Source organism: Pyrgilauda ruficollis, unplaced genomic scaffold, assembly GCF_017590135.1.
Source record: "Pyrgilauda ruficollis isolate IOZ18807 unplaced genomic scaffold, ASM1759013v1 scaffold31, whole genome shotgun sequence".
Classification (NCBI taxonomy): domain Eukaryota; kingdom Metazoa; phylum Chordata; class Aves; order Passeriformes; family Passeridae; genus Pyrgilauda; species Pyrgilauda ruficollis.
This window is the reverse complement of record NW_024524489.1, coordinates 335,828-355,625: the sequence shown is the minus strand read 5'-3', so window position 1 is coordinate 355,625 and position 19,798 is coordinate 335,828. Positions and strand designations below refer to the sequence as shown.

General features: G+C 44.9%; 2 protein-coding genes and 1 long non-coding RNA gene across 4 annotated transcripts in view; 2 read left to right on the top strand and 1 right to left on the bottom strand.

The window, feature by feature from the left end:
• Nucleotides 1-3,701, top strand: part of LOC121357063 (SLX4 interacting protein) — an 83,862-nt gene extending 80,161 nt beyond the window's left edge. The window contains exon 11 of one of the 2 annotated variants that reach the window (XR_005955674.1): nucleotides 3,570-3,701. The gene's annotated coding sequence lies outside the window, so the exon portion shown is untranslated. Of the gene's footprint in view, nucleotides 1-809; nucleotides 828-3,569 lie in introns of those variants that run through there. The other variant, XR_005955673.1, reaches the window with a different exon arrangement.
• JAG1 (jagged canonical Notch ligand 1) overlaps nucleotides 1-19,798 on the bottom strand; it is a 36,201-nt gene that overhangs the window by 4,646 nt on the left and 11,757 nt on the right. Inside the window, exons 3-21 of the mRNA XM_041474018.1 lie at nucleotides 19,125-19,176; nucleotides 13,435-13,689; nucleotides 12,370-12,430; nucleotides 8,499-8,629; nucleotides 8,079-8,198; nucleotides 7,525-7,638; nucleotides 6,857-6,970; nucleotides 5,975-6,088; nucleotides 5,525-5,571; nucleotides 4,854-5,027; nucleotides 4,214-4,364; nucleotides 3,526-3,690; nucleotides 2,893-3,006; nucleotides 2,159-2,272; nucleotides 1,940-2,053; nucleotides 1,699-1,815; nucleotides 1,163-1,190; nucleotides 977-1,062; nucleotides 69-182 (exon numbers count right to left, since the gene is read on the bottom strand). Of these exons, the coding sequence (XP_041329952.1) occupies nucleotides 69-182; nucleotides 977-1,062; nucleotides 1,163-1,190; nucleotides 1,699-1,815; nucleotides 1,940-2,053; nucleotides 2,159-2,272; nucleotides 2,893-3,006; nucleotides 3,526-3,690; nucleotides 4,214-4,364; nucleotides 4,854-5,027; nucleotides 5,525-5,571; nucleotides 5,975-6,088; nucleotides 6,857-6,970; nucleotides 7,525-7,638; nucleotides 8,079-8,198; nucleotides 8,499-8,629; nucleotides 12,370-12,430; nucleotides 13,435-13,689; nucleotides 19,125-19,176 (2,185 nt within the window). The remainder of the gene's footprint in view (nucleotides 1-68; nucleotides 183-976; nucleotides 1,063-1,162; nucleotides 1,191-1,698; nucleotides 1,816-1,939; nucleotides 2,054-2,158; nucleotides 2,273-2,892; nucleotides 3,007-3,525; nucleotides 3,691-4,213; nucleotides 4,365-4,853; nucleotides 5,028-5,524; nucleotides 5,572-5,974; nucleotides 6,089-6,856; nucleotides 6,971-7,524; nucleotides 7,639-8,078; nucleotides 8,199-8,498; nucleotides 8,630-12,369; nucleotides 12,431-13,434; nucleotides 13,690-19,124; nucleotides 19,177-19,798) is intronic.
• Nucleotides 12,440-19,798, top strand: part of LOC121357064 — a 48,294-nt gene continuing 40,935 nt past the window's right edge. Inside the window, exons 1-3 of the long non-coding RNA XR_005955675.1 lie at nucleotides 12,440-12,588; nucleotides 12,777-12,901; nucleotides 16,036-16,112. This is a non-coding gene — a long non-coding RNA (uncharacterized LOC121357064). The remainder of the gene's footprint in view (nucleotides 12,589-12,776; nucleotides 12,902-16,035; nucleotides 16,113-19,798) is intronic.

Genomic DNA, 19,798 nt, shown 5'->3' with positions numbered 1-19,798 from the left:
AACCCATCAATGTGCAATTACACAGATCTTGCTGTAAGTGCTAGGATCAGCTGTGGCATCTGGAATACCTTCTTGGCATCCTGGACCACTGCGGCCCGGGGGGCAAATGCAACGGTACCCGTTAATTTCATCTACACATGTGGCTCCAAAGGCACAGGGCGAGGACTGGCATTCGTTGATGTCTGTGTTGGGAAGGAGAGGAAACAGTTACTCCATAGTATCCTTTTGTTTTGTCAGGAAAAAAGCAAACATGGGATAGAATTGCCTACTGAAGCTTTAGATTCATTTTCTAGTGTCTGCTGGGACATAGATTCCTGCTTGCAGCACCAGTATAACCTCAGAGAAGTCCTTTGACGTTTCTGCTGTGTGGCACTAACAAAGATCAAAACCTGACCCCTGTGGCTACTCCAGCTTTCTAGGGCAAGGACACATTCCTTCCTACACAGACACACTTCCTCTCCTCTGATGTGCTCCAGTTTTGTCCCCCACTAGGATTCTTCAACTGATGGCAATGTTAAACCCTTCCCAGCTCTATTGCTGCTGTGAGACTTCTATTCCATGGCTGTTATTTAAAAAGTGTCCTCCTACCTGTAATTATTATTAAATTACAGGGAAGTGCATACATCACCTCAGGGCTTGGAGGTGGATTATTAATTGACAAGGTTTTTGGCTGGCACACTTTCATCTCAAGCAGAAGTCTGGGCCACACAAATACAAGGGAAAGCTGTCCCAAACGGCATTTTGCCCACTCGGCTGAACCAAGAGGTTTCAGCTCCAGCTGAATGACTTTAAATTTCTTTCATTTTCAGTGTGATTCCTGCCTTCTCCAAATCTGCTGCAGATCCAGGTATGGATAGAGATGACACAAGACACTTATCACTCATCTGATCTACTACATAACTCAATTAAGATGATTGTCTTGCAACAAGATTGAAGCGAGACAAGAACTGAGGCAGAGAGCCATCGGAACACTCACTGATCCTGCAGTCGGGCCCGGCGAAGCCTGGAGCACACTCACAGCGGTACCAGTTCTCTCCATCCACGCAAGTGCCACTGTTGTAACTGTGGAGAATTATCACAGACATTAAAAACTGCTACAGATAAAAGAAACACAGAATTCTATAGCAACAAAAAGAGCAAAGGATAAACATAACAAACTTACCAAGGATGAGGACTGCAGTCGTTTGTGTCTGGAAAGCAAAGACAGACAGCATTAAACATGTAGACTTTGGCTAATACAGCTCTACTGGCAGTAAAAAATTATCAAACTTCCCCTAATGCCCAAGTTATACTTAGCTCAACTTTTAGAAAAATATGCTGAAATTCTCTACTAAATTGATTCCAGGCTTGTACCACAAAATTTGTTAACTACATTGTGGAACACATGTACGCAGGAAGAGATCCTTGTAAAGAATCTAACGGGGGAAAAAAAGTGGAAGCAGAAAGAACTGCTCGTAGAAAAAGAATGCAGGAGAAAACAAGACAACATCTGTCTCCACTTAGCTCATTTGCAACTTTCTCATGCCCAGGTCAGGGCTGCATCACATAAAGTCATTAAAAACAAAGATTCAGGTGATGCTAAAGCCTACATCAAACAAGCTTTCCCTTCTGGATTCAATCTTGACTCCAAGGGCGACAGGATGAGCTCATGTTCTCATCATGCAACACTCTGGAAGAGTTCAAGCAGAGCTGACTTACTCTGGGTACACGTGGGTCCTTCCCAGCCCTCCTTGCAGACACAAGTGAAGGAGTCCCCGCTGACTACGCAGGTACCGCCGTTGTGACAGGGGTTTGGCAGGCAGCTGCTGTTCCTCGCTGTAACACAAACAACATTTGCCGCTCAGTTGTTAGAAAGCTGTCAAGCCTGAGCCAAGAGGAACAGCTGAGGTCAGAGCTGCAGCGCTGCATCTGCTTCCTGGCGATTGTGCAGGCTATTTACCTATGTTACAAGTGGCTCCTTCCCATCCCGCAGGACACATGCACTTGAAAGTGTCCCCCTCGTCGTAGCACGTCCCCCCGTTGTTGCACGTCGCCTCATCGCACTGGCTGTCACCTGTGGGAAACCCAAACCGTCCTTAATGCTGGTGCTCCCTTAGGGCAACGAGTTCAAGCAGCCTATCAGAGAACATCTGTTACGTTTTGGAAATGCTGAACTTACGGGAGTGGCAAGTTTTTCCTTTCCACCCATTTTTACATTCACAGAAGAAGTCGTTGACCAAGTCTCGGCAAGTTCCTCCATTGTGGCAAGGGTTTTTACTGCAGTCATTAATATCTGGATATGTTAAGGAGAGAAAAGAGGCTCAGTAGTGTTTACAGAACTGACAAACACAATGCTTGAAAGGAGCATAACCCACCCCTAATTCTGGCCTGTGTTTCAATTGTGGATTAAATGCCTAAGTCAGTATTTTAAAGTTTTAAGCACTCTCACATAGATGAAGACTGTTTCACCACAGTCCTCCAGTTTGTTTTCATTTTGTTTGTAATCTTGTTTCAGTGAAAAGGCCTACTACATAAACTATCCGGTTAGTCAGGGGAAGGGAGCAGAGCACTCAACTCCTCTCCTGTTTCTGAGACTGACAAAATGCAAGTATGATATGCAGACAGGCCATAAAGTGGCATCTACTAATGCAAAGGGTTTATTCCTGGAAGTTATCCAAAGGATAGTGCAGGAAACTCAGCAATGAGAGAGCCAGGCCCTAATCCCAGGCCAGCTTTGTAACTTGGGCTTAGTTCCAATACAAAAGATTGGGACTTGGTGGGAGGACCTGGTCCTCTGTGGCCTCTGAAGCAGAGTTTATTGACATAGGTCACTGTCATCTTGACAGTACCAGCCATTCCTTCCCAATGTTTTCCCAAGAGATCTTTCTGTGTGCTGAAGCATGGATAACTTACTTGTTTCACAGTATGTTCCTTCCCATCCATCGCTACAAATACATTTGTAGGAGTTGATGCCATCAATGCAAGTGCCACCATTTTTACAGGGGTTGCTTTCACAATCATTGATATCTGCAACAGTTGGGAAGAAACAAGAGGATTAAAAAAAGAGGGAAAAAAAAAAGGTCAAACTACAAGTACAGTTACTAGGAGTCATTATCTTACTGCCGACTGTTTGGTGCTACTTCCATTTCTAATAATACCCTTTGGAAAAGAAGGGTTACAAGCAATATGGCAAATGGGTAAAAAACTGCACAAGGTGATGAACCTGTCATTATTGAAAATAAAAAATAAAATACAGGAGTCCTTAATATCCACGTTAAACCCCACTAGTAACTCCCTCAGACCTTGTATACATAAGGTTTTCAACAACATACAATTCAAGGCCAGAGGGGTCATGGCTGTGAACCTTCCCCAAGGCCTAGCAAATTCCACTCTGCCTCGCCCAAGAGGGATATGAAAACTTAAGAGCAGTTCCAAGGTTCACTGGGTTACAATGAAGAAACCCTAAAGGGGTCTGGGAGGGAAGGATGGAATATTTTCCCAGTAAGAGTGGGGGACAGTAAAACACATTCTCTTTTTTGCTCTTACTCTCATGACAGTAGGTGCCAGTGAATCCTTTGTTGCATTCACAGGTGAATTTTCCACCCGCTTGGCTCTTGCACTTCCCGTGAGGACCACAAACATTGGAAGAGATGTAGCGAACCCCTTCGGGTGTGCTGTTGGAAGCCACGGCCACGGTGCAGCTGTCAATTACTGCAGAAAAGCAGAGACCAGCATGAGAATTACCCAAGCAACCCAATTCCTCAAGAGCAACATTTTCACTTCCAGCCACAGATGTTTAGAAGATTCGTGTCATTGAATCATTTAGGTTGGAAAAGACTTTTAAGATCATCGAGTGAAACCATAAACATATGACTACAAATACGTTTGCTGCTTTAAAATAACATTGGACTCTGCCAACTGTGCATAAAATAATCACAGCGTCTTATCTGATGGTTGCTGGAACACATCCATGGCCTGGAATAAATGCATCCGGCTATGTGCTACCTGTGCTTTCTGTCCACATTGACATAATGCTGTCTTTCAATAGCTGATACTCACAAGTATCACTCATCTTTTCACATGGAGAGAGGCCTAAGGCAGAGGGCAAATTTCAGCCTCTTGACAGCAGAGCTACTCCAGTGACTCCCGGGCTGGAGCTGCGTTAGGGCTCCAGCGAGGGCAGGGGCAGGAACCATTGCCAGACCCGGCCCTTCACCCGCAGGGCAACACGAACCTTCACACGGAGTGGTGCGGCAGTGATCCTTCAGGTGCGAGCAGTTCTTCCCTTCGTAATCCTCGGGGCAGTTACAGAAATAGTCCATGGCAAGATTGAAGCACTGGGCGCCGTTCTGGCACGGATTTGGCTCGCAGTAATCTATGTCCAGCTGTAAGTAGTGCACAGAGAGGGAAGGCAAGTGGGAACGGGGGGAAGGGAGCGAGGGAAAGCTGAGTGAAAGAGGTTTATCATGGCTTTCCCTCACCACGACGGGCTGACATTGTGGAATCTGACCTTTTTATCTGCTGCCTCAAAGAATCATTCATAGCACACAGAGTTTAGTCCCACTTGCCACTATTCTGGCAGACAACTCTCGATATTGAACTGCTAAAGTTAATAGTGAGAGCTCCACAAAGCCTGATGTGCAAACTCTGCAGTCTGCTCAACAAAGAGAATCCTCCCCAGCCTGTCAGGGGTTTGTTGGTTTCTTCCCCCGCCCCAATATATATTAATCAAGCAGTTTCTTGGCAGACTGACAGCGATATCAAGTACAACTTTATACTATGCTTCACTGGATGCAAGGCATTCCGTGCTCAGATCCGGAGCGTCGGAACAAACGGCACTGGCTGAGGGTCTGCCTTTCACCCAGCCTTCTTACCTGACAGAGGTTTCCTGAGAAACCAGCGGGACACAGACATTGGAATCCATTGATTTCATCCTGGCAGTGACCCCCATTCATGCAAGGGTTACTTGCACATTCATTGATGTCTTTCTCACAGTGATCTCCTGCATAGCCAGGTGAACAGATACACCGATAACCATTAACCAAGTCCTGGGAAAGAACAAAAAAAAAGTTTCAGCGTTAACATTGTTCCTCCCTTGATATATTCTTATTAAGAGAAAAAAAATTTAAAAAGTTAAAAAAAGTATAATCTTACTATATCCAAAATATTTAGAGGGGAAAAAAACAAACACACACAGACCACGCAGTCCCAGTTTACATTCTAAATTTCCAGACAGGATACATTAATCCACAGGTTGAAGGGAAGTGCCTACATTTCTAGTAGATAGTTTGCACAACCACCAGCTCGTTCACTGGTGACACTGGCAGTGAAAATGAGTCATTTATTGAAGTTATAATTTTTTTCCCTTACTGTTCTACAGACATATCTCAACATGCTGTAGCATGACATAGGTCCTCCCCCAACTTAAAGACATGGCCATTTGTACCAGCTATTTGCTATTTTCCAAATTTTTTGTGCTTAGACTCAAATGTTTTATTTACTGTTGCAAGTCTTGGGGAAACCAAGGTAAAACAAGAAGGCTTACCCGACAGGATCCTCCATTCTGACATTGTCCACGACAGTCGTTAATATCTGCAATAAAATTAGCATGGTTAGAAGGCAAAAATATATTTACACTAGATAGAGAGTTCAGCTCTCTCTGAAACTGCAGCTAGATAAACTTTTTGTCAAGTTTCCTGCATGCCTTCCTTGAGATAAGGTTATTATAATGGGTGGGAAACCTTTCGCGATTCTTCTAGGAGAGGCAGTAAAACTTCACATCATTGTTTTAGTCCCTTTATCAGAATATAGCTATGGTACAGGCTAATGACTTTGATAAAATTGTGTATTTTCATTCTGCACCAACTACTCCCTTTCTAAAAACATCCACTGCTGGGGCTGTGCCCAGTGTTTAAATTGAGCTCAGAACTCAGGGGCACACGCACATATGCCCAAAGAACTGGCCCTTAATAAACCCAAGGGTATGGACACTTACTTATATCACAGTTGTGGCCAGACCAGCCAGTAATGCAGTCACAGTAGTAGCTGCCAATCAGGTTCCTGCAGGAGTTGGCATTGACACAGGGCTTGCCCTCACATTCATTGGCATCTGGAAGACCAAGGGGAACATTCAGGGGGGAAGGGAGAAGCCCACACCCCAGCAATAACCAGCAGTTCCTCCAGAGCTAAGAGGAACTTGCAGCGTAGAGCCAGGATTAGCATGACTTGAAGGAACAAAAGTCAATCATCAAATCATCATCAGCCTCTGAAGGCTTTTTCAGTTTCTCTGCAATTAGAACATACAGGCTACGCTAATTATTTCACAATTACCCAGCCACTCATTAAGAGCAACTTGCCCCCACACATGCATCTCAGCTGAGCATTCTGAAGGAGGAATGCTGCAGCCTGGTCATTGGGATGAGTGTGTTGTGTAAAGAATGCAGCCAGCTCACTCTCCGTGAGATCATCCCCATTTTGGAACCCAGCTGTGAGCTTCTGGGTCTGGAGGAGTTTACGTGGTTGAGGAGATACAGCAACTTTCTCACAGGGTTAAGGGAGAGAAGCACATGTGGGGGCGGGACTGGGAGGCACAACACACAGCCTCCCCACTTCAGGGCAGTTCTGGTTTGAAGGATGTCTCTGGTTAACTATTTCCTTCAAGTGCCAGCATGCAGAAGCAAGGTGATGGAAGCCACACTGCTCTTGGACACTGTCCTAGACCTCAGTCCTGCAAACAGACACTGAATGTCTTCAATGTGCCAAAACACATCCACAGGCTTCAGAAACATCACCGTGAGTAATGCAGGACCATGATCCCTTTTGCATTTATCTTTTCCAGCTCTGGAACAGCACCAGATGGAGAGAAAGCAGTTCTTACCTAGCTGGCACGTTTTGCCAGTCCACTGAGGTGGGCAGATACACTTAAATCCATCAACTAGATCTTGGCAAGTTCCTCCATGACCACAGGGATTTGGAGAACAATCATCAATATCTGTAACGCAGAATAAAGAGAGGCTTAGCTCCACTACCAGATTGGCAATGGCAGTAACTGACAAGTCTGACAAATGGTTGCTGCTACTCAGGTTTTCCCTGAGGAACAGAAGAACAACAGGACTTCTACTTGTAATTTACAGGTTATCTTTGATTTCAGCAAAAGCCTCATTTAAAGAGAGGAGTAATGTGAAAAGGGGGTTCAAAACACTGGGGGAAAAGTTTACCCCTGTGGCCTTTTTGCAACTGGAAGTCCTATTTGGATCCAGCAAGTCCCTCAAAACAGCATTTTTAACAACATGCCAGAACACTACAAAACTCCAGCCTTGTGCTTCTTTCAAGAAGCTTTGGACTATTCCTTTCCCAGTAGCTGACAGAACCCTTGGTACAAGCAAAGGGGAAGAGAGTGCACAGGGGTGTAAAAATGGCTGCCAGGATGCAATGCTGAGGCTGGGAAAGGTTAAGTAGTCTGCCCTGTAAGGTTATGAGGGATTAGAAAGACTGATCAAAACCAGCAAACTGGCACATTTGTAATAAACACTGAAAAGGACTCACTATCGGTGCAAGTTGGTCCAGCCCAGCCAGGAGCACACACACATTCAAATCCCGTGGATGTCTCGAGGCAGCTTCCCCCGTTGTGACAAGGGTCGGAGAGGCAGGCATGCTCCGCTGCACAGGGACAGAAGGACACCATGGCAGAGGCTACAGCAATGCCACCACAAGCCACCCCTGCTCCCTCCACATGCTTTTGCTCTGGACACGCCATCAGCACTCCTGCTGCACCGTGCTCCGGCAAGAACCAGGAATTTCCTGGCTCGCAGACAGTCTCTTTCCATGCTAAGCTCATCAGCCACCGACTGGCACCTGCTGGAGCCACAGCCAGCAGGGTGGCTCACAGTGACCTCTCCAGTGAGCAGATGTCCAGAGACACCAAACGTTCATGACAAAGCATGAGAATAGGAAAGGCTGCATCTTTGTACCTAGCCCTGACTGGGTATGCTACAAATTGAGTTTTCCTCCATCTCATACAGTGCATCCAAAACCAGCCACCAAAAGCTGGCAAGAATGAACTGTCAGGCGGCAGCTCAGCAGCTCCATCCAACACTTACCAATTTCACAGTTCTGTCCTGAGTAGCCCTCAGGGCAGGAACATTGGTATTTGTCAGGGCCAGTGTTGCTGCAGGTACCACCATTCAAGCAGGGCGGGTGGGTCCCACAGTAGTTCAGATCTGCAAGAGGAGAGGAGCGTTAAAGCCAGGCTGGAAGGTTACAGGAACATGACCTATACACCACGTGCTTTGTTCTGCTATCCCAGAGCCTTTACAGAATGCGTGCCCACAGAGGAGTGGGACAGGACAGCGACAAGCTAAGGACAGATGCTAACCATGCTGGAACAGCAGTGGGGATCAGGGCAGGCAGCTGAGGGCCAGCACGTTTCAGCAGCCCACTGAGCCCCGGTGCACTCCCCGGGGGCACGGTGTGCCAGCGCTGACATCCCAGTGTGACACAGCCCTCTGGGATTAGCATACCTTTGTCACAGAGCTGACCACCCCAGTTGGTTTCACAGAGGCACTGCCATGGTTCAATGCAAGTGCCATGGACACATCCCGGGTGTGGAATGCACTTATCACAGTACTGGCCTTGCCATCCATACTGACACCTTCAGTAAAAAAGCAAAAAAAAGGGACAAAAATCAGAACAGGGAAACAAATCCACACCCATCATAACTGCTGTGTGTAGATACGAGTGTGCAACTCCAAAGCTTGAAGAAAGGCTGGGAAGTGGGGGAGAAGGGCAGGATGAGGGGAGGGGAGAAGCTATTCAAGGATTGTTTGATGGTTTCTTGTAAACAAACATTTTGGTAGTTTTGCCAAGGTCTCTGTAGCTGGCCTCCTGACAAAAGAATAACTGTTCTGAGAAAACCAGCATGAGGCCATTCAGCACAATAACACTCTTTTGGAGCCTCATATAAATGTGGCAGAGAGGGTGGGTGTGCACTACAAATCAATCTCTGGACTTTGACAGGGTGCTTTATAAATTGAGGGGGGAAGAAAAAGTCAGTGGAAACAATAGTTATCCAGAGATCCTCATGAATACAAGGTTCCAGGCGTTTCAGCCACGCTGGGTTTGCAGGAAGACAAACAAAACCATAACCAGCAACTCTGAGCCCTTGGCAAGGCAGTAGCAAAACACGAGGAGTTCCCTGCTCTGTGAGAAGCCACCCTTATTCTGAATGGAGAGACACACAGAGCCAGCATGGACTGGGCCACAGGCAGGGATGGAAGAAAGCAGCACAGCAGGGTTTACACGTGTTCAGAGATCAGCTGTCGGTGTGCTTCTGAGTCTGATTTATGCTAATAACCTCTTCTCAGGGAACAACTAAATCATGTCCAATTCTGAGAAACACTGATGTCCAGAGAATTTACTGCTATTTGAATTCTTTATTGTCACCATCAATGAGCTACCTGAACTCTCTACTTAAAAGGAAGATGTTCTTTTAAAGTAAAGCCCCCTTAAGGGAAAGCTTATTTTGGCTTTCATTTAGTTCTCACTAGCAAGACAGACCAAGGATCCTTCAGATTAAAGTGGATCTATAGATAGGAACAAGCAAAACAAGTTGAAAATTAAAAGCAAAGGCTTTCTGAGGTACTGTATTTCATTAACAGGTCCTGAGAATAATTGATCAGCAGCAATTATGCACTAAGCTGTCACTAAATTATGAAAACAAACCTCAGCTCTACAGAAGTCAGCTAAGCTTTCTATTTGTAAAACCCCCCACCATTCTTTTGCTGGCAATTTCTTCTCATGGGAAAAAGCCAGAAGGATCTATCCAATGGATAATCACACACAGCCAGTGGTAAGTCCGACTTCCCTTCTAAAAATCTCAGGTGACAAACTGCATCCTAATTAACTTTTTTTTCTTTAATAGCTATCACAATAGCAGCCTTTTCAAAGTCAATGGGAAATTCTTATTAGTGTGTGTGTTAAAAAAAGCCAGTCAGGGCAAAGAACATGGAAAAAACCCAGATAAGACAAAACAACCTCCTTCCAGTAGCTCTTGGAAAATCTTTCTGTACAGGGCATATAACGAGAATGCACAAAGATCAAAATTTTAATTTGTATTGCATTCAAAGCAACTTGCCTGTGAGCTTGCATGCAAGCCAAACTAAGGGACCTCACCTGCAAAAGCAGGTATCTAAATTGAGGATTGATTTTACTCCCATCAAATCAAAGTGGTGGTGGGTTTTGTTTTCTTTAGAATAAGTGTAAAGAAAGCAAAATAATTTTAAAACCCCATACCACACAGGGGAAAAAAAAATAAATCATGAGCTTTAGAGCCAAAGGTACTACTTCAAACATCAGCTTCAAAACATAACCAACAAAACTGGGTAAGGCTATGGGCATTTAGGGGGAAAAAAAAAAAGTGGCATATCAATTCCAGAAAACTATTCACAGTAATAACTCGTGTTTTATAATATGTATGCAGCAGTTTCTCATGAGAAATTTAAAGTCAACTTTCCTTGTACAGTGATTCATGAGTGAAAAATGGTTTAGTTGGCCGGCCTGCATTGAAGAAAGTGACTGGCAGCGAAAGGGAAAAGGATATTTTAAGAACGTTGCAAGTTGTCTGTTGTACCAGAACACAGAGCAGTTTCTGCTCGGATGTTATTTTTAAACCCTGTTGCATTTGTAGCATACAGGCTATATGACTCATCAAAACTTAAAAGAAAATAAAATCTTGTTTCTGTGTTCACTTTAAAGATAGTGGTCTAACTTGGCAAGCAGAAGTTATCTGAAGGCACCAGAAGGACAGCATTGTTTCAAGACTATGCAAATCAAGTGTGGGAAAGTTGCACCTTAAGTAAATAAGAGCACTAGTGCATGTCTGGGCAGTGAGTGGGAGGCAACAGACTTAGAAAGAGAAAGGGAAGAAAAAAATCTGGAAACAAAGCCTGTTGTTCTGACTAGGAGACAGCAACCCCTACAAGGCATGTTTATTCTGATGACAGCAGCACAAATCACTGGTAGCCCTGACTGATATGCTCCTCTCACCATCTGGCCCCCCCATACTTCCTACTACTTGTTAGGCTTTTTTTTTAATTAAAAAAGATTTAGATTTGGTGTTCTGGGGGTTAACCAGCTTGTATCAGTGATGCTGAACATTGAAATCACAGGACAAGTGACAACAGTCCATCCCCTGGCTGGACTTCCACTTTGCCACAGCTCTGTGAGGATGAGAGGTTACTTCCTACCTCACTTTCAGATGGTTCCTTGGTAATTTTTTTTTGTTGTTGTTGTTTTGAAGCATGAATTTCAGAAGCAGAGAAAATGAATGAGCCACTACAGCTGTTTAGGCTGAATTCTTATAGAATAGTCTGTCAGACACTCCAGATTCAGTTCCTGTTGTAACTGCAGTCCACTTCATGCAAAGGTTTCCAGCAACAGAGGATCCACCAATATGCTTGTTAGGCAGAAAAATTACTTTCTATTCCTTCAGACTTCTGAGTCTTATTCAGGAATACTCAAACTCCACTTTTAACCCTTCCTACACACGATCAATATGAACATTTTTGTAACCTCAGAAGCTCTCAGTTGTAAACAGAAATGATAAAGGGTTACATGCAGTAACTTGGAACCTGCCTGTTGATAAAGAATACCCACATTTAGTATCCACTACCCCTCTAAGGGTAGGAGACAAGACTTCCCTGTGCTGTAAATATGTGCTGCATATTTTAAGGCATTCCAGATATTTAATTGTCGGGTTATGGATAAAATCTGCTTTCCATTGTCTCCTTGCCAGGACAGAAGGGACTTCAAAGCACGGCAACAAAATTCGGCATTCATCAGAGCCCACTGACAAGATTTCATCCCAGCCATTAACCTCTCAGCACTCGGAGCCAGGCTCACAATGGGAAAGGAACCCAGAGATTTAACTAATCCCATTCTAAAGAATGCTTGACTTTTGCCTACTGATGGAAGAAACCAGGGGGTGGGAGGGGAGAAGGGGGAAACACTGAAAGGGAGAAGAAGACAGAAAAACCACACTGTACTTCAATTGAAGAAAAACCTATTAATCAGGCTGCCAGAAAAAACATAGCCACCAAACATTTGCACTATTTATGCAGAAACAATTAGTTAGTGCTCATTAGGCAGCATTTATCCCATAGCCCCCTCTCCCTCAATGCCACCACTTCACAAACCAAAAGCTTCTTAAAATTATCAGTGCATTAAAAGCCTGCTCCCCCCTTATTCTGGGCAAGTCAGCATGAATAATGTGTCTTGCTCAAAACCACAACTTCCAAAATGCCCTCCCTCCCCAGTCCTATTGTGTTTAGCATCACTTGTTTAATTAGCTGGGGAGGGGTGGGGGGAAAGCAAGGAGAGATAGGAAGCATTTACCTGCACTCTCCTGGAATTGTGCAAGAACCATGCTTGGGGCTACATCCCTGACGACAAATAGCTGTTAAAACAACAAAAAAGAAGAGTATCAGCACACTGCCCGCTTCCGGCGCCTTCACACTCGTGGGAACGTTCTAATCTCTAACCAGCACTGTAATCCTGCTGAATCCAAGGTTTTAACCAGTATCTCCTATCAAGTCTACCGGAAGGAAAACCAAGGTAGGTGTCTCCCTGGGATAGGAAATCTATCAGCTTTTCCTTTCTATAGGAAATCTGTTCCTCTGACTGTGCAGAGGAATTGTTCCTAGTGCTGTTCAAAGAGCTGTTTTCATGTGGGAGAAACCATCGTGCCTTGCAGAGCTCAGGTCACTTGGAGTCTACAGGTTTCCTTTCTCTGTCTTTTGCAGGTGATCTGGGCCACTCTCCCTGGCTTTACACCTAATTCAAAGCAGCTTTTAACTACCGTGGATTTAGTTCTGGCTGTATCTCTGAACAGACAGGATATCAAGATGAGCAACAATTCAAATTGCAGGTAAACTCAGTCATTAAGACAGGCTGATAGTCTGTTCCTACGTCCTGCTTTCTCCTCCCCCAATTGCCTAGGTAGCAGCCATTCCCTAGTAAACATGTTGAACATGATCTCAGGTGGAACAAACAAGCCTGGGACTTTTCAAACACCAAAGCTTTACACTTGCCAGGTCAGCTCTAAAACAAGTCTCTCCTTCCTGCTTGTCTTGAAGTTCTGCACCAAAGGGGAAATCCTTTTTGAAGTCAGCAGCAGAACTCCCATTGAAGTCAGTGGGCTGGGTTTTCTTCCCAAGGGCAAAGATGCGGATAATCAGAGAAAGAACACATCTGCTAAGTGCCCAGTTCTCTCTCCAAGACTTTAAGGCAAGGCAGAAACTACTCTTCTCCTGCCCCCAGCTCTCCCTGTAAAGATCTGGTCACGGTCCCATCAGTCCTTAGCCCCCCTCTGCACAGTCTGACCACTGAACGCAGCCTGGACAGGCTGCCCTCCAATCCCTCCCATCCCACTGGCCCGCAGGCTGAGCGTTTGTCACAAACCTTTGTTGCACTCTGGTCCCATCCAGCCTTCCAAGCAGGTCTTGTTGCCGTTCTGGTCGCAGGTGTGGTGAGTGAAGAAGTCGTCTCTGGGGCGGCAGAACTTGTTGCAGCCGAAGCCGTAGTAATGCTCCGCGCACGTCACGCGGATCTGGTACTCGAAGTGCGCGACCCCCGCGTTGTGTTTGAGGGTCTGCCACTGGCGGCTGGGATTGATCATGCCGGAGTGGGAGGCCTTCTCAATGATGCGGTCGGGGTCTGCAGGCACAGGAGATGGCAGGGTTAAACCTCCCTTCAGGTCTCGTCATTGACTCCCACATCACAGCTCTCCAGCTTCACAGGCAAGACTCTCTGAGGCAGCCAGTTGGTTTTATTAACTTTCTGTTTCAGACAGTCAGATAAGGCTGCCCTGGAGCTACAAGCCATTAACTGAAACACGCACGCAGCATTATCGAACTGAACCAAGCCTGAAATCCAAAGGGACTGTTCAGCTACTGCCCATCCTTTACCCCTTCTGCAGTGCAAGGGCATCCACTAAGAATTCATACAATTCACAAGTAAAGAAAAGAAAATTCAGCTCCAACAGACTGGTACAAAATGTGTTTTCCCCTGCTCCTGCATTAATGGCACTAGTTCTGTTTTCAACTGGAGCATTTACAAAAACAACATACTACAATAACCTAATAAAGCCATGTCTACAGGCTGAACACAGGCACTGCAAAAGGTCTGCAGCCTTTTCCATATGTGCAAACACTAAGTTGAAAACTACCAACTCCAGCATTCAGACGACATCTGCAATCACCCCGGATTTTGGCTGAGAAATACCATGGAAGTCCTGTCTTCAGACAGCAGCTGAGAGTACAAAGTCAAGACGACCAGAGCTCAAAGCAGAAGACTCAAACTACTGCATATATGTGCTATAGATCCCCTTCCTCTCTACAGAGCATTTCAAAGTTTAGGTTTGCACTTGACATTTAGTTCTAGCAAAAGTCTTCTGGCTTTCAGAGCCATACAACTGTCTAAATTATGGCTTGAAATAATAATATTTCACATTTGCTTGGAACATTGTATATATCTGTGGTATTTCACTTTGTAGTCTAGGTCTTGTGACTTAAACGATCTGACACTGCCTTACGACCTGCTGCTACCCAGCACTTGACTGCTGAGTGAAAGTTTATCGTAAAACAGCCAAAATATCCTCGCAGACAGAGTTGAAAACCAGCAGTGAGTACATGGGAGCATAATCCAGTGACAGGAGAATTTGAGGTAGGAAGGCAGTTTGCCAGCAATGTGTTAGAAGCATGTGAAGTACTGGCACCTCTGAGTGTTAAGAATTAAAATGTACTGATGTGCTGCTTGTTCTTCCAACAAGTACAAAAGAACCTTCTGGGATTTTACACAAGGCAGAGCTGAAGACTAATGAAGTCGCTACTAAAGCCGTAAGATGACACATGGGCAGTTTTTAATCCAAGATACTTTAAAATGTATTCCTAAGGACCTTTGATTTGCAGTTTTCAGAAAAGAACTTTCTGACAGGCTTTTCAAGCCTCAGATACCCATTATGGATCCACCACTAGGTCCTGCCTGCTTGTCTGCAGTTTGGAATGAAGTCAAAGCTCTTGCTGCACAGCCACACCAGAGTGTCAATACTCAGAGGTTGTGAGCATCTGCCCATTTTTGGGGGTATTTGTGACTTGAGACTACAGCATTCATTATGTGTTTACAGTGTGAAATTAAGGGCAACAACTTCTTATTCACCTTCTGGTATTTCTGGTTCTATAATATTTTTCCATTTAAATCAGTTTTTATTATTCACTGGCACTAAGCCCCCAACTCCACAACTATGTGTCAGACTTTGAAATGCAGGCAGGCCTTTATTAATTTAAATCCCATTCACAGGTAATGTGGATGCCTAAGGACCTTTCCATACTGGTACATCCAGAGCAATATCACACTCTGTGCCGCGCAGGTGTAAGGCTCTTAGATCTCATCAGCAAGATTATTGACTAATTCTAAGAGGTACTTAAGCAGATGCGTATCTGCTCCTCCTGAATGGGGCTAGTCTGGCAATTACAGTTCCACTCATGCGTGCTGGAGATGGCTCTGCTGCACTTGCCAAGATTACACTCCATCCACAGCACAGCTGGAAAGCAAAGGCACTTCCCCAAACACCAAGTGTGCATAAAGACATCCTGCTCCTTGTGAGTAGAACAACTTTATCCTCTCCTGTAAGTGGCAGAAGAAAAGGAGAACGACACTCAATTTAGTTTTGCAAGCCAGCCCCCCCACCTCCACCCCCACACTCATTCTTGCTTTTCCAGTCTCTTCCTGTTCCCCCTTGGGAACATACCACTGACAACTATATTTCAGTCCTTGGCACCAGAAAGGGAGTTGCCTTGAAAAAGTGGTCTTTCCTTCTGCCTCTGCTCTTTCACTCTTCTCCTATCTGCCAGCTCATCAGGAAGCTTGTCCTTGCTGTACATCTATGACCTCTCACTCCAGCCATCAGCTCTCTGGAGACCTTAACCACAGCCTAAACTCAAATAGAAACACCCTTTTAAGTCCACTGGACTTTGTTTTGGTTTTTTTTTTTTTTTTTTGCAGGTGCTCAGATGAAACGCAGCTGCAGTTTCCCCTCTGGATCATGGATAAAATTCTTCCATTGGATACACATTTTAAAGGTACCCCCATCCACCTGAATTCAAGCGCGGTCTCTCAGGTTTGAGCTCCCTTTCCATTAGCCATCACCCACAGTTTTCACAATGAAGCGCTGGCATGTTCCTTCTTGTACAAGAGCTCCTCCACCCTCGCCTATTCCCGCCTGTCAGTGTGCACTTACACAAGGGTGCTGACCCAGACTCCAGGGGAGGCATTGCAGCAACCCTGCCATTCTTAGCCCGCACCAGCCACCGTTTCAGTTTTATAGGAAGCAAACCCAACACAGCAGAATGGTTAAGTAAATAAAAAGCAGCAGTCAGCCAGGCTTGAGACAAAGGGATCTTCTGAACTCCACTGCCTTCATCTGACTCAGAACCCCATGCTTTGATAGAAAGGTTAGAGCAAGCATTAACCCATTAGAAATTGATGAAGTGGAAGAGAGAGGCTTTCTGGACATCTCGGGCTTCCGCTCCGCACTTCACTGTCAGAGACTCTGTTGGCGTTATTCACTTCTTGTGGCTACACTTCAAAGCTCTAAATCCCTCTTTTTATTCAGTGGGCAACTGTATCAAAAGGTTTTAGACACAAGGAAATGAGCTATTTTGACTGCCCACCTTTGCCTTTCAGTGCACCAACGTCTGGAAATTAGAACTATGCAGCATCAGGAAGCAAAAACAACAACAGAAAAAGCCCAGACTTCTCTGAGCAGTTTGGGTGGCCAAGGACAGCACAGTTATTTTTGAAAGTCTTTGTTTCAGACAACTTCCAGCCACGGCTTGGTTTACATTGTGAAGTCTCTTATGCCCGCCTGGAATTCACATGCAACTGATACCAGTAATTTACAATAGCTCTTTGACACAGTTTGAGATGCAATGTCAGCCCATTAGCTTTATGTATGAAGCAACAGTAGCAAGATGGCAACCAGACAAGAAGCAGAGTAAGAAAACCATTTGAGTTGAATCTTGGCTCCAACAAAGCACAATTCTCATCAACTTCAACAGGGCCAGAATTTAACTGCAAGCCACTCCTGGAAGTGAGACAAGAGAGAATATGTGGTAAAGCGAACGTAGGAGGAGTGGAATGTAGAGGGGGGAAGGAAGCATCCACTCGAGGATCTTCTAACAACTGCATTGATCAGAAGATGCTTTCAAAGCTATTGAAAAGCCACACAAGGCCACTAAACCCACTTTTATTGTTGAGAGCTCTCACAGGATCTTTACGATTCAGTGGCAAAAGAAAATCCTGGACATCAAAAAACCCCTCTCTTCTCATTATATGATGACAATTGTTTAGTTCTAATTGTTTTCTTAACTAGTTCTTCAAGCCTTACTCTGCAGCTGACTAAGTCAAGCCATGAGCACAAAGGAGAAGTTTTGTGCAGTGCAGCGACTGGAGTGACCTACAGATGGGTAAGTGACAGCAAAGCTGGAGCAGGAATGCAGATCAGGAACATATGCAAGAGCATGTCTGTACTTGGTCAAACGCACTGCTGAGAAATGAGGCAATTTTGTCTGAAGACAATTGTACTTCCAGAACATGAAAGCAAAGAAAGGGTTCATTGTGTAGCTTTGGAAATGAAGTTGTTTCATGAAAAAAGATGAGCTCTAATAATAGTAAAAGTGGCAGAGACCCAGTCTGAAACAACTCCCAGATCCTACTATAAACAAGAATTTCATTTTGAATTCAGGCATCTTCCATGTTTAATATTTCACTGCTGCTGCAGCATCTACTTTCTTCTCCTCCATATAACACTCTATATCCAAGAAATCCAGCAGCCACTGCTCCATGACTGTGCTGGGATAGAGTCTGAAATCACTGCAGGTACTGCAGCAGTGCTGTATGAGGCTGGTGTGGCTACCCCAACATACCACATGATTTAGTTCAAGCAACAACTGCTTTTCTGGAATGAAGAATTAACAGGACATCCCATGTACATTTAAAAAAATACAAGGAGCAGATCTACACGGAGCAGTTCCCAAGCTATGCACTCCTCACCAATTAAAACACAAAAGCACAGCACTGTGCACACTTCTCCAAGGCCTTTCTCTCACGAGGCTTGAAGCCCATTTCGTTCCTGCATGGCTGCCACCTTGGCACTCCAAAGCAGAGCACAAGAAGCTGCTGTAAGATTTCTGTAAGATGGACCACAGTGCTGCTGCTTCCTTGCTGAAGGAAAAGGCCTGTTGTGTCAACAACAGCTTTATGTGATGAGATTCACACTCTCTCCTGGGGCTTTTACCACACACACGCTGTTAAAGCCCTACGTTGAAATAGAGCTGATTTTGTCCACCTCCTTCAGTAACAGCAGGCAAAAAGCAGAGCAGCTCATGTGCCAAGAGACCCTGTGCAGCTTCCTCTAGCCACAGGAAAAGCTGAGCAGAATGGTTCTGAAACCAACCAGAGACATTCCAGGGGAAAGATCCCCACCCTTGATTTTCAGCCAGCCCTACCAGGTGGCATCTGGTAAATACTTTTTCAGCCCCTGCATATAAACCCCCAGACATGCAAGTCCCAAGGAAGAGCTTGTAGTAACTCCTCTTTCTCATCTACAGTCATTAGATGGATACGGATATCAAGTCTTATGCAGATTTTAAGTTGTTTTCTTTCTTTAAAGCAGTACATTCAGTTTTGAGAAGCGCTTAGTTTATAGAGAGGTGTCAGGTGAACAAGACTTGGGCTTCTGAATATTGGTCCTAATTAAAAAGAACAAAATGAGACCAAAAAAATCAAACAAAGAAACCTGAAGAAATCCTTTGGCTTTTACTCTCCCAGAGGAGAAAGAAGGAATTAACTGCATCTATTTTTAGGCATCACACTGTTGGTGCCTAGGTGAGCAAGCTACTCACCCTCTGCAGACAATGTGAGTGAGACAGGCTGCTGCAGAGCCTGGAGAACTGCTCCAAGCTGTTTGGGGGAGAGCTTTTCCCTCTCCTTGTGCTCTAACTCACAGCAAGCTGGTGAGGCTCCCAGAGGCCTTTCAGTGCCCAGGACACAGAGGTGTCAGAACTAAATAAGCCAGAGGAAGGAATACTTACTTGTGGAGTTATCATTGTAATCCCACGCCTCAACAAGCAATGTGTAGGATCTCTGCAAAAGAGAAATAAAAGTTAGTTTCAAAGCCACACATGACTAAGGTAAAGGAAAAAACCTGCCAACAATTTTAATTAAAAAGAAAAATTCTGGTCTCTACCCCAAAGCAGATACTTGAACACAGAAATAGGTAAAAGATTATGCTTGAGACAAACATGATCTTCTTGAAACCCCCTAAGCTACCTTATCCAGTCTGACTTAGAAGACCTTTCACCTTGGATAGCTCATCTTTGCTACCATTAAAGCATCTTATGTACTTAACCAGGAAGTGCAGCCTTTGACACTGCACTCCAGCCGAAATGAAGCATGTGGGACAATTGCACATGGAAGACAGAAAGCACCGGGATAGCACAGCAGCATCAAAAAACCCCAAACCAAACCCCCACTCTCAAAAACCGCTTCAAAAGAATTTTAGTTACGGAAAAATAGTCTCGATGTCCCTTCCCCCAGCCATCCTGAAAGCAAGAAGTGTTGCTAAGATTACTGTGCCCTGCCTTGACAGCGCAGTCTCCAGGGACTTTGCTTTTCAGCACCCCCTTTGAAAGCTTTGTCTGCACGAGGGCCATCGCAGCTCCCACAAGTATCAGGTAACGGAGGGAAGGACTGATGGATATGGAAG